Source organism: Cryptomeria japonica, chromosome 4 (genome assembly GCF_030272615.1).
Source record: "Cryptomeria japonica chromosome 4, Sugi_1.0, whole genome shotgun sequence".
NCBI lineage: Eukaryota > Viridiplantae > Streptophyta > Pinopsida > Cupressales > Cupressaceae > Cryptomeria > Cryptomeria japonica.
In genome coordinates this window covers 234,242,733-234,256,344 of record NC_081408.1, presented here as the reverse complement: position 1 = coordinate 234,256,344, position 13,612 = coordinate 234,242,733, and the positions used below count along the sequence as shown (strand labels likewise).

The window sequence follows — 13,612 nt, the reverse complement described above, 5'->3', positions numbered from 1 at the left end:
TAGCTTAAGTTTATTAAAAGAATATGCATAAAATATCTTACATGCAATTTTTTTATTAATTTTTTTTCCTAAAAGATGTAATTAAACACCATTATTACAATGGATAGACACTCACTAAAATGCAAGGGCATAATTGAGTTCGTATATACTTCTACCACAAGTATTTTCTTTAAATTATTTCTAAATGACAAAATTTACTATGTATCAAATGTAGGATTAATAAGTTCTTTTATTGTAAACTTTCTCATTAATTTTTATATTGAAAAAATGATAAATAAAATAATTTAAGAGAATTAATTAATAATTGCTCTTATACAAAATATACTTCATGAAGTGCAATGAAAAATCCATGTTTAGAACGAATAATTTGATAGAATTTTAGAAACTAAAACTAGAAGATTGAGTATAAATTTAAGCTAGAATATAACCAATTATAGGTCTTCGACACTATTTTAAATTTTTTATACACATTCAATGAAATATTGAATTACTGATAATCATTCACTATAATAGAGTTGTAAATGGATCTCCTATGAGCTTGACAACAACGATTTTCTTAAATTCTTTATAGAATGGTAAATATATAGTATATAAAATGTAGTATTAAAAAGCTATGATATAAAGAATGAAAAATTATAAAGTAATATTTTATTTCCACATAAGTCTTTTGTAGGAGATATTTCAAGACATACTTTGATGCATAATGCAAAAAAGATATAGAAGAATTTTTTATTTCCACGTAAACCTTCCTCAATGAAACTTTCAATATATACTTTTTCAATGATAAATTATACAATTCCATCACATAAAAAATAATTAAACTGAAATTATATCCCAATACTCAATATGAAGACTCAAAAACAAAGAAAAAGACACCCAAAAGATTACCCTCCTTAAATAAAATTAAAGATACTTAAAAAAAAATTAGTATATATATATATCTTCAAATTAACTTAAAAATATTATAAATAAACCACAATAAAATTACATCACAAAAGTCAATATTAAGACTAGAAAACAAACAGAAAAAGATAACAAAAGATTATAAATAAATAAGGTACCCTCAAATGAACTTAAACATCTTATTAATAAATTTTCTGGGCATTTGACTTTCTTGCTTCTATCTCTTTCTTTGATCTACTAATTTTTTACCCCTCGAATTAACTTAAAACGTTGTAGACAAACCAGGAAGAGAATAATTCCCTAAAGCCAATGATAAGGTAGCAATAATAAAATTAAAAATGAATCAAGAAAAATTAAACTGCGGTTACTTGCTGATATCATTCATGCGCGTATGTTATAAGGCCACCCCCACTCCTCAATCCATTCCATCCAATTATTAGTTTTATTGACTGCATAAAAATGTTTTCCATAATGGTAGTTCTGTGTTTCACTCTCACTCTGCTTGCGCAACTTGTTCTGCCTTCTCACACATTCCATAATTCTAATTCTTCTGATCGAGATGCTCTTTTGGCTTTCAAGAATTCCCTTTCTCTTGACCCCTACAATTCGTTGCATGAATGGTCTCCAAATCAAAACTTCTGCAGTTGGGCTGGAGTGGGCTGCTCTTCTCGTCGACCGCGTGTGACTTCACTGAATCTTACAGGTATGGGATTGGTTGGCCCCATCTCTCCTATTCTGGCGGATCTCTCTTTCCTTATAGTACTTGATCTATTCAATAACAGCTTTCAGGGACAAATCCCACCTCAGCTGGGAAGGCTTTTTCGCTTAAGAAGTCTCAGATTGTCGTTTAACCAATTGGGAGGTGTCATTCCCTCCGCTTTAGCAGACTGTCCCTTAGAGAAACTGGGCTTGTCTTATAATAAATTGGAAGGCTTGATACCATCATCTCTAGGAGGCTGCCATTCTTTGCAAATTCTCATTCTGTCCTCTAACAATTTGAGTGGAAACATTCCCTCCGATCTTGGGCATCTCCAAAATTTAGAGATTCTATGGTTAGATTCAAATCAGCTTACAGGCATAGTCCCACCTTTCTTTGGAAACATGTCCTCTTTAAGTCAATTGACTTTGGGAAACAATAGACTCCATGGCAGTATTCCAGTTCAATTGGGTAGGCTTGCTCGACTTCAAGTTCTTACTCTAAGGTTCAACAGCCTTACCGGGCCAATTACCACTGTCCTTTCAAACTGCAGTAATCTCCAAATTTTACAGTTGTCTAGGAACAAATTAGTAGGTCACATCCCCTGGGAGTTCAGCAAACTATCAAATCTGCAAAATCTGTATTTATGGGAAAACCAACTGAATGGGGAGATACCGAGTTCAATTTCCAATTGTACCCGTCTGCAAATACTTGACTTAGACAGTAACCAGTTTAGTGGCACAGTGCCTTTGGAATTTGGGAAATTACTCCAGCTTCAGAAGCTTGTTTTGTGGGGAAATCATCTGGTGAGTGGAAGCAGCAGTTTGCCTATTCTAACAGCCTTGACTAATTGCTCCAGCTTAGAAGTTATAGACTTTTCTCTTAATAATCTTACTGGAATCATGCCCTCCACAGTTGGCCTTCTCTCAACTAGTCTCCACTATTTGGGACTGGCCTTGAATGAACTGGAAGGATACTTGGCGGATGAGATTGGCAACCTCACAAAGTTGGCAGAGCTGCAATTAAGAGGAAACTATTTCAGTGGGACAATCCCATCCACTCTGTCTATACTTCCAAATCTTGAAAGGTTGTACCTAAACAATAACAATTTACAAGGATTAATACCAACAACTTTGGGTCAGGCAAAAAGGTTTGGATTGTTAGAACTGAGTGATAACACGCTATCAGGGCAAATCCCAGATAGTCTTGGTGATATTCCCCAATTGAGAGTACTTCTTCTTCATCACAATCAATTATCAGGGAGAATACCTGCTAGCTTAGGGAGATGTGAAATTCTGGAGCTGGTGGACTTAGCATACAACAAACTAACGGGAAGTATACCTCTTGAAGTTGCAGCTCTCTCAAATCTCCAATTTTATTTCAATGTATCCAACAATTTATTAGAAGGTTCTATTTTAGAAATGAGTAAAATGGTTATGATCCAAGCTATAGATGTATCTCTCAACCACATGTCAGGTGGCATACCAAGCGCACTGGAAAGCTTCACAGCATTGCAATATTTAAATCTTTCTTGGAATTCATTTCAGGGCCCAATTCCTGCATCGCTGGCAAATCTGCAAATTCTTGAGACCATGGATCTTTCATGCAATAATTTATCGGGTACAATACCCACGGCTTTTGGTGGGATGAAAATGCTCCAAGTTATCAATCTTTCTTTCAACAGATTAACTGGAGAGGTGCCAAAGGGGGGCATTTTTGCAACACTTGAAAGCTCTGAAATCATGGGAAATATTGGCCTTTGTGGGTCCTTAATAAATTTGCCACCATGCTCTAGTTCCAAGCACAAACAGCTATCCAGGTCCATAAAGGTGATAATTCCTGTTGTGACTGCCGTTACAATTTTAATCATGTCATTTGCACTTATAGCATTATCCTCTAGATGGAGACGTGCAAGGCATCCACCTACCAGCCAGAATTCCCCTTCTCTAAATGTAGGAAACCCCAGAATTTCCTACAGTGAACTTGCAAATTCTACAGGCGGGTTTTCTGAGGCAAATCTTGTAGGAACTGGGGCTTTTGGATCTGTTTACAGAGGTACTCTCAAAAATGGCACAAATGTTGCTGTTAAAGTTTTCAATTTGCTGGATGAAAATGCTCATGAAAGTTTTCACAGGGAATGCAATATACTTAAAAAGATTAGACATCGCAATGTGATTAAAATCATTTCAGTTTGTTCGAATCTTGATTTCAAAGCTTTGATTCTTCCATTTATGTCGAATGGAAGTTTGGAGAGATGGTTATATCCTCCTGAAAGGAGTGGATGCAGATTAAATTTGCATGATCGGTTAAGAATAATAATGGAGATAGCAGAAGGTATGGCATATCTACATCACCATTCCACCGTACAAGTGATCCATGGTGACCTAAAACCCAGCAATGTTCTATTAGGGGATGGTATGACTGCATATATTGCAGACTTTGGCATTGCAAAAATACTATCGAGCAAATCCTGGGATCATTTGACGTCCACAAATGCACTGAAAGGGTCATTTGGTTATATTGCACCAGGTACATATTTCATTATCTTATTGTTATTATTATTTTATATAAATTAACTTACAGTTTAAGATTTCTAAATTAAATTATCATATTATAGAATATGGAATGGGTCAAGAGATTTCGACAAATGGAGATGTATATAGTTTTGGCATTTTACTCTTGGAGTTGTTGATAAGGAGGAGACCAGTTGATGACATGTTTACAGAAGAAGTCAATCTACAAAAATGGGTAAGCATGCATTTTCCAAATAAAATTTTAGAAGTGGTGGACGATAACATTGTTAGCATTTCTAACGAATTGGAGACATCAATGTTACTGGCATGCCTCACTGCATTGGTGCAAGTGGGATTAGATTGCACAAACCAGTTGCCTCAACAACGCCTAGATATGACTGAAATAATCAAGAGATTACACAATATTAAAGGTAAATATGCTGATGCCACCCGAGATTATTAATTACCAATAGCTATGACAATACACAGGGCACAAAAAATGTGATTCTGAGGGCTACAGAAAAATGGTCTACAATAATTCACGATTTAACAATTCAAATCGTTAATTATCGTCTTTTAAACAGTTTGATTGAGTAGAATCAAATAATTATGATTTAAATGTAATATATGTAAAGTATACTGTGAAGCTTTTTCTAGGGTTACATTATTTCACTCAACTAAGATAGATTGTATTCGTCCTGAAATATTTCGAGTCAACCACCATTATCATTTTTTCAGATGTTGAGACGTTTATGGCTAAATTTCTTAGTAAAAACTGGGTAGACAAGACTTTTTATTTGCAGAATATGGTTGACAATAGATTTTGATTAAGAATTCAGAATTTTTCTCAAGTATATTACACTGAAATATTATTATCTGTACCTTTCATGGATATATAGAACGAATACATAATTTGGAAGTCTCGGTATCTTTTAGATTTCCAGATTTCACTAATAAATGAGGATTTAATTTTGAATTTTCAATATATTTTAACTTCCAGCTATGGTTAGTAGAAAATTGTAATGTAGTAAATGAAGGAATAAAGTAATAATATAATTAAAAAGAAATAATAATTACAGAATATATATTATAAAAGTGTTTTAAAGTATTGATTTCATATGTCATGATCATAATTTTCTTTATTATATAGAAAATTAAACAATAATAGCTAATGATATAATTATTTATAAATTGATATTTTTTATGTTTTTACAATATATTAAATTTTAGAATTTACTAAATTAAATAATACATATAAACTATACAATGTGTATTGTTCTTTCTTTCTTACTTATAATAAACAATAGAAAAAACTCAAGATAAGTCAAGAAGTTTTTAAAACCTATCACAAGTTACGGACTTCATTAATATGTCTACTATTTGATCATTTCTATGACATGATATGCAACCTCAACTAATAATTATTGAAGCAACTTGTGGATGCCATGATGTTCAATCTTAATTCGTTTAGTTATGCAATAAGAAACGCATGATTATTTGTCATCAATATAGCACTTTTGTTATAACAATACAACAAGGTAGGTTCATTCTATATTTGGAACACATCCTCTAATAATATTCTTAGTAATATTATTTGGCAAGATACTGTTCGGAAATTTACAAGTTCATAACCAAAAGTTATTTATCTAATAAAGTAGTCAATGGATGAGATACAAGGATGGGGTCCAACTACAACAAAAAATATGAAATTTATATGAAAATATAAAATTAAGTTGTCCATGATTAGATATTGCTTTATGATTCTAAAAATCAACCTTCATGTAAAGCTTATTAACACCATATTTTGTGAACTTATAACAACAATAAAACATGCATAACATCACCATAAGATATCGACAAAGAATAAAAAATCAATAACATAAGATAAATACATAAATCAAGATTTACATGGAGAAACCCTTGTCGTAAAAGAACTCCACCAAGAACAGAGCCCAAGTATGCATTATCAACCAATAAATGCTCTTCTTAGAATTGATAACAGTGTCGATCAATGCTCTTTTGATAAATATCTCAAGCATTAATGCAATAGCATGACATCATGACAAGACATAACAAGATCAATCATAGAAACACACATGCATGTAGGTTGTTGTACTTTGCTACTCTATAATGGTCAAATCTAAAGGCACTTGCTCGATAATGTAAATTATGAACTTTATATATTAAAATGCTTAGGTGAAAATGAAATAGAAATTATACCTTTATAAATGGTTTGCAAGCTATTTCCTAGTTTAAGATAACTTTCAATTGTCATAGATCAAATAATTGAGATCAGATCACAAATGGCGAGAACCAACACACACATGTTTGATTTTGGCCCTCCTTTATAGCAAATATGATGTTAGGCACCTTAGTCCACCTAGAAAATGAGAAAACAAGAATGGTTGCAGAGTAGAATGTCTAAAGACATAGGATCTAGTTACCAAACAAGAATATGATGACAATTTGGAGTTATAATGTAGATTGTAGGTTTTAGAAGATCTTATTAATTTTCAACATTAATCAATTTTTAGTAATCAACAAAATTGTATCAATATTATATTTCTCTATCTATCTTACTCTTTTTATCTCCCACAAACTCTAGACCTATATCTCTCTATTACTCTTCCTCTGTCTCATTTTTTACATTTCTATCTCTCTCTCCTTTCTCCCCAATACGTAGTTCTACCTTTATACCTCTCTCACACACACTTCACTCTGTACTATATGTATCCTCTCTACCTTTACACACCTCTCCTTTATCCCTTGGTACCTCTATTTATGTAGGTCTCTCCTACCCTCTCTACCTTGCCTTCCCTCCATAAAATTATCTCTATACTTGCCCCCCTCCCTCTCTCTTCTTCTCTCTTCCTTTAGAGAGATCTTAAACCACTCTCAAACATCCTACCAATATACACTTAAAATATAAATTAAATTATAATAAAGGAAGAAGACATATTGAAAGGCTTAGATGACCATTCCATGCCAAAAATGTGCTTTTTTAAAAGGTAAAAAGACACAATTTTGGTAGTGCTCTGCATCAAGTTTGTATGTTTTCAATACAAATTTAAAAAACACCACAATGATGTTAATCTCTCTCTTGACTATCTAACCATATAATTTTTTTCATGTTTTCATTATGTTACTGGTTTTGATTTTTGATTTTTGCTGTTTATGTGTCCATTTTTGTTAAAAACCAACATGTCGTATTTTGTGTATATTTTTTCACTTGTTCATCAAATTTTCAAACAAATTATATTTTTAGAAACTACACTCCATTCTACATGTATTGAAAAAAAAATGATATTTGGTTAGCATTCAAAAAATTTAGTGTGGAGAAAACTCAAATTTTTGTTTTTGATGATGTGTACACTTTGAAAATTAGTAAAAATTTGTATATTCATTTTTAAAATAGCTAAAAAAACTCGCATAATCTACATCATGTTATCTAATTTCTCACTGAATCAATTTTTGAAATTTATAAAAATGAAAAATATTTTAGAGAGAGCACACTAGACACTATGTTATGTTTTTTTTTAAATAATAGGACCATTTTGTGTTCTCCTATCTTTTGAAACCTTTAATCTTCACCATTTTCCAAAAAAATAGTATTTTAGATAGTAGATTTGGAGCACTACAACTCTTGTTCTTATTACATATTCAAATTTTCAATGTAGCTATCTTCATTTTCTTGTCAAAGATAAAATAATTTACTAGTTATAGGGGAAAAAAATGGCATCTTAAGCCCCCCTTTCTGTGTCACAACTTGGTGCACTTACCCTCCCCTAACTTTTCATATCATATATATGTTTGTTTTATGAAAATAATTCAATTAAATATCTATGTTATCATTAAATTAATCCTCGATAGATATCTTGGTAGCATATATAAAGAGTGTTGCACCCTATGCATATAATTGTATAAAGCCAATGTCAAAGTATATAATGCCTAATTCTTGTCAGGAAAATGGTGTCTCAACCTTGCAATAATGAAAGGTTACTATTATAAATGAGAGTACAGGATTGCAAGGGGGGATACCCTACTTTTGAGGTTTGGGGGCCATGTGCCTCAATGGGGGATTTTTGGGGCCCTAGAAGCCACATTTTATGTATAATTTATCATTGTAAATATTGACCATTTCTCATTAGGTCATAGATCTAATAGTGGCTATTTTGTGCTTTTTGTTTTTCTTACAAGGCAACCCTATTTTATGGGGTATTGTGGGTAAGTGCACCAAGTCGTGGTACCAAAAAGGTGCCACTTTGAATCTTTTCATAAAAACGCGTCATTGGCACGAAATGGTCCTCCAAATGTTCAGGTTGGATGCCCAAGGCAAATCCAACCCAAACAGTTGGTATTCTCTAATGCAGAACATTTAGTGAATGCCAAATATGACACTCGCCAAATTCAAAATTTTGAATTTTCCACATTTGGCATGCACAAAATTTGTTGCTCACCAAATGTAAAAATTAAAATTTTTGCATTTGGCAAACACTAAATTTGGCGCATGCCAAATGTTCTGCATTGTTAAATGTCATGCATTATTAATTTTTGCATTTTTCCAATTTGGCCACAAGTTATACCCACCCCCAAAGGAGAATATATACATAAAATATAAGATTTAAGTATAATTCACATTTCAATATGTCTTTTTTCTTTCTTATACTTAAGTTATATTTCATGTATATATTGGTAGGATGTTTGAGAGTGGTTTCCACTCTATAGAAGTCATCATGGAGATTCTAGTTTTTAGAGGATCATATAAAATTTGAAACAGTCAAATTTCAGTAATTAGCATGCTCCTATTATAATTATTTATCTTTGTATCTCACTCTCTTTATCTTCCCAAAACTCTAGACCTATCCCTCTCCCTCTCTTGTCTCTCTCACTTCTCTCTCCCCTCTCTAGGTATATCCCACCTTGTCTACCTTTCAATCCTTCCTTACCCCCATTTCTATCATTTACTCCCTCCCTCTCTCTTATTCTCTCTCTCTCTCTTATTGTTTCTCTCTCCTCCCTCCATTCTATTTATCACTACCTATCCCTTCTTCTCACTCTCCCCACATCTAGGGCTCTCCCTCCCTCCCTCCCTATTCACCTCACTACCTCTCCCTCCCTATATTATTACCCACCTCTCTCTCTTGCTTCAGGTTTCTCACTTATCTAATTGTCTACATGAAGTGAACGAGAGACATGGTGATAAAGGACATAGAAGGGGAGGGAGAGAGGTCTAGAGGGGAGAGAGAGGTGAGATGGGGGTTTAAGGAGGGTGGGGGGGGATAGAGAGGTAAACATAGAGGGGAAGGGAGGTGAGAGTCCTATAGAAGAGAGAGAGATGGGAGACTTGGGGATAAAGGACACAGAGGGGAAGGGAGGTGGAGAGCCTAGAGGGGAGATAGAGGTGAGATGAGGGTTTAAGGAGGGGGGGGGATAGAGAGGTAAACATGAATGGAATGAGATACTTAGGGATAAATGACATAGAGAGGAAGGGAGGTGAAAGCCTAGAGCGTAGAGAGAGGTGAGATGGGATTTTAAGGAGGGTGGGGAGGATAGAGGTAAAAATGAAGGGAATGAGAGACTTGGTGATAAAGGAAATAGAAGGGAAGGGAGGTGAGAGATCTACAGGGGAGAGAGAGGTGAGATGGGGGTTTGAGGAGGGTGGGGGGTTAGAGAGGTAAACATAAAGGGGAAAGGAGGTGAGAAGCCTAGAGGGGAGAGATATGTGGGAGACTTAGGGATAAAGAACACAGAGGGGAAGGGAGGTGGAAATCCTAGAGGGGAGAGAGAGGTGAGATGAGGGTTTAAGGAGGGTGGGGGGCATAGAGAGGTAAACATGAATGGAATGAGATACTTAGGGATAAAGGACATACAGAGGAAGGGAGGTGAAAGTCCTAGAGGGTAGAGAGAAGTGAGATGGGGTTTTAAGGAGGGTGGGGAGGATAGAGGTAAAAATTAAGGGAAAGAGGGACTTCGTGATAAAGGGCATAGAAGGGAAGGAATGTGAGAGGTCTAGAGGGGAGAGAGAGGTGAGATGGGGGTTTAAGGAGGGAAGGGGAGATAGAGAGGTAAACATAGAGGGTAAGGGAGGTGATAGACCTAGAGTGGAGAGAAAGGTGGGAGACTTGGGGATAAATTTCATAGAGAGTAAGGGAGGTGAGACGCCTCAGAGGGTAGAGAGAGGTTAAATGGGGTTTTAAGGAGGGTGGGGGGATAAAGAGGTAAACATGAATGGAATGAGACACTTAGGGATAAAGGACATAGAGAGGAAGGAAGGTGAGATGCCTAGAGGGGAGATATAGGGGAGATGGGGATTTAAGGAGGGTGGGGGAGGGGGGATAGAGAGGTAAACATGAAGGGAATGAGAGACTTGGTGATAAAGTGGATAGAAGGGAAGGGAGGTGAGAGGTCTAGAGGGGAGAGAGAGGTGAGATGGGAGTTTAAGGAGGGTGGGAGGGATAGAGAGGTAAAGATGAAGGGAATAGGAAGGGTGGGAGAGATATGATGTCCTAATGGGTCATAAGGTGTCTTAAGGGGTCATATAGTGTTTTAACACATGTGCGGCCCCTTAGGACCCCAAATGAACCCTAACAACACCATATGACCCCTTAAGACACCATATGACTTCTAACAACACCATATCACCTCTTAGAACACTTTATGACCCTCATGACACCATATGACACTTTAAGACCCCATATTCCTCTCAAGACACCATATGACCCCTTAGGACACCATATGAGGGCATATGCACCAAGATGGGGGACCAAAAACATGCCAAAAATCTTTTTTGTCCCCAATAACCCATTTAATGCACGCCAAATAAGGCGCGCATCCTATTTGGTGCATGCCAAATAGGGCGCACGCCTTATTTGGAATGTGCCAAATAAGAAACCACATATTTAAAAGTGGGAGAATCACATTTTGGAGACCATTTTCTGATAAACCCGCATTTTGACTTGCATATCTCACCTTCCAGACTGCGCACGCCAAATATAGACATAGTTTTAGCTTCCAGTAGTGTGATATCTTCACCAAAATGTCACCATGACGTCAAGGGGGTCGAAGAAGTATTTATTTATATTTTTTACTCTCTATTTTTTGTTTAAAATATGGATTAAATTAGGTATTTAAATTGAAAGTTGTTTTAAATTTTAGGAAATTAAAATCCATCTGAAAATGTTGAAAACCCACCACCACCTCCTCATGAAGAGCCTTCTAGAGAAGAGGCACAACCAATGCCTCCCCCAATTCCTACACATCCCCCGGGAATAGAAGAAAACATATTAGGGAAAATTGAAAACAACAAAAAACAACTTGAGGAGTTGATAAATAGGCTAAAAGATCCTAATTCCACAACCTCTAATAGGACAAGCCTTGTGGGGTCACTAGAACCTATTGTAGCCCATGTAGGTTCAGTGAGTGGTCAAATTAATATGTGGTCCAACAAAAGAGAAGAACAAAACAATTTTATGCAAACAAGTTATAATATGTTGCAGTAAAGAAAAAGAAAATAAACAAAGTTGACCTATGTGCACTTTTCATAGACCCTATAACCAATCAACCCTTACAACCTGGATGTAGGAGGTTCCCCATCCATTGGTGCCACCATGAAGGGATAAGGAATACATTTTGGGATAGGTGGTGGATGGTTTTTGATCACCCACCGTGTAATAATCATGAGGTGCCTTAGTACTTTTTGAGGAAACTCTATTGTGAGTTTGTCCTCAATGAGATCACTAACTATTTTGACTACGTAAATTTTCAAGGTAGGGGCGGGGGATCGTCACATGACAAAGTAGGGGCATAGTGTAACCCAAGCCTAGCACTGAGACCCTTGGGTAGACCTATGGTGGAGCATGTGACTATTCCTTCCATTGTGAAGGATATTGTTGAGGTGGATGCCTTAGAGTCCATTAGCTCATTGACTCGGACCCTCATACAATATGCCAAGCCTCTAGTACATGTTGATGCAGATGAATCTTATAGGGCTCGAGTTCCATCTCACTATTGTCAGTCATGCAGGGCCCTTTGCACTTATCAACCTGATAGTAGTCAACATGCACCTACACAATAGCCATCTGCTACAAAGAATATATTCATGACAGAGTCTCTATTGAGTGAGACATTCAGCATTGATACCCAGGTAAATTTTTGCATCTTCATTTAATTTTGTTTATTAAATTTTATTTTGAAGTGTTAGAATAACTAAGTTAGTACAATGGTTGTGATAAAAATGTAGGGTCAGAGTGTTTTACTACCTGTGGCATTCCCCCAACCATGTTTTACACAACACCATTGAGTGATCGAGTAGGTTTCTAGTAAATAATTTAAATTTTACATGTGAATTGTCAATATTAGATGAATGGTTTTCTCATAAGTCACTTTGGATGTCAAATAGTTTGGTGCTGAAGCTTCGACATCGACACCTTGCAGTGAAGTTCGTCAAGGCACTTACACTGAGGTAACCTTTGTGCATTGATGATGTTGTAAAACAAGTTTAGTAGTTTTGATAATTGAATAATAGTTATTATTTCATTTTTAGTAGTTGACATCAGATAGTCCTCTTGGTGTTTGAGCTACATTGGATCATGGTGTTGCTGTAGCAGTAGCAAGTTCAGAAGCTTTGATGGAGTTATGAGACAAATTCGTACATTTCAATTGTTCTTTTAATCATCTATATTGAAAATTATAATGATACTTGTATGTAATTTAATTTCTATCATAATGCTTGTTGTAGGTCCTTGTCACTCCTGAGTGTGATTGTCCCCCCATTGTAGATGAACAGAGTGATTATATGTTTGCAGTAAGTAATTATTCTATTCTTTGTCATTCTATAATTCATTATATATATATATTATATTAATGTTTATAGTTTTGATTGTATCAGTTGGAGCTCCAAAGAAGTCTAGAAAGGAGGACTAGTGAGCACATTCAAAAGATGCTAGCATTGCATATATCTCCATCCCCTCAACATTCGAAGGCAGCTCATGATCTATTTCCTGGTGCTGGTAGGAAATTAGTAGACTAGGGGTCTTTACTGTATGCCTGAATGGCATTTTTAAGCATATGTTTTCTATTATGTATATGTGATATTTTATTGCCATATGTCTTTTGGTAAGCTCATCTTATTGTATTGGATATATATGCTATACTCTTATCGACATGAAACATTTTATGACTTTATGACTATTTTGGTTAATCCAAATCATATTACGACTATTATCCAAAATCACATATATAAATTTGATGATTGAAATTGAGTTTCTCTAATTGCAGAAACATTTTTGTATGTGAAATATTATATATTCTATAGGTTTTGTCTACAATTATTATTATGTATTTATTAATTGAAATCAATTTTTGTTCAATAATTCAACTTCATAACTTGGTAACTAATTGTAAAGCGGAAAAATCGCGATCGAACCCTAGTTGCTCTCCCCTCTTCCGACTCCGAGGAGAGAGAAGGGAGGTTCGCTAGGATTCAATGGTTTTTCACTTA

The 13,612-nt window shown here is 35.2% G+C and overlaps 1 protein-coding gene across 1 annotated transcript; it reads left to right on the top strand.

Moving 5' to 3' along the window:
• Positions 1–1,374: 1,374 nt before the first annotated feature.
• Positions 1,375–13,141, top strand: LOC131027252 (LRR receptor-like serine/threonine-protein kinase FLS2). Its single transcript, XM_059219056.1, has 5 exons — positions 1,375–3,934; positions 4,037–4,129; positions 4,218–4,348; positions 12,851–12,916; positions 13,001–13,141. Exons 1-5 carry the CDS (start codon positions 1,375–1,377, stop codon positions 13,139–13,141), a joined length of 2,991 nt encoding a protein of 996 aa, XP_059075039.1.
• Positions 13,142–13,612: the final 471 nt, after the last annotated feature.

Coding starts and splice junctions, on each gene's coding strand:
- LOC131027252 (XM_059219056.1), top strand. CDS start 1,375: ATGGTAGTTCTGTGTTTCACTCTCACTCTGCTTGCGCAACTTGTTCTG. Junction 4,130..4,217: donor ATTTGGTTATATTGCACCAG/GTACATATTTCA, acceptor ATCATATTATAG/AATATGGAATGGGTCAAGAG. Junction 4,349..12,850: donor AAGTCAATCTACAAAAATGG/GTAAGCATGCAT, acceptor TGCTTGTTGTAG/GTCCTTGTCACTCCTGAGTG.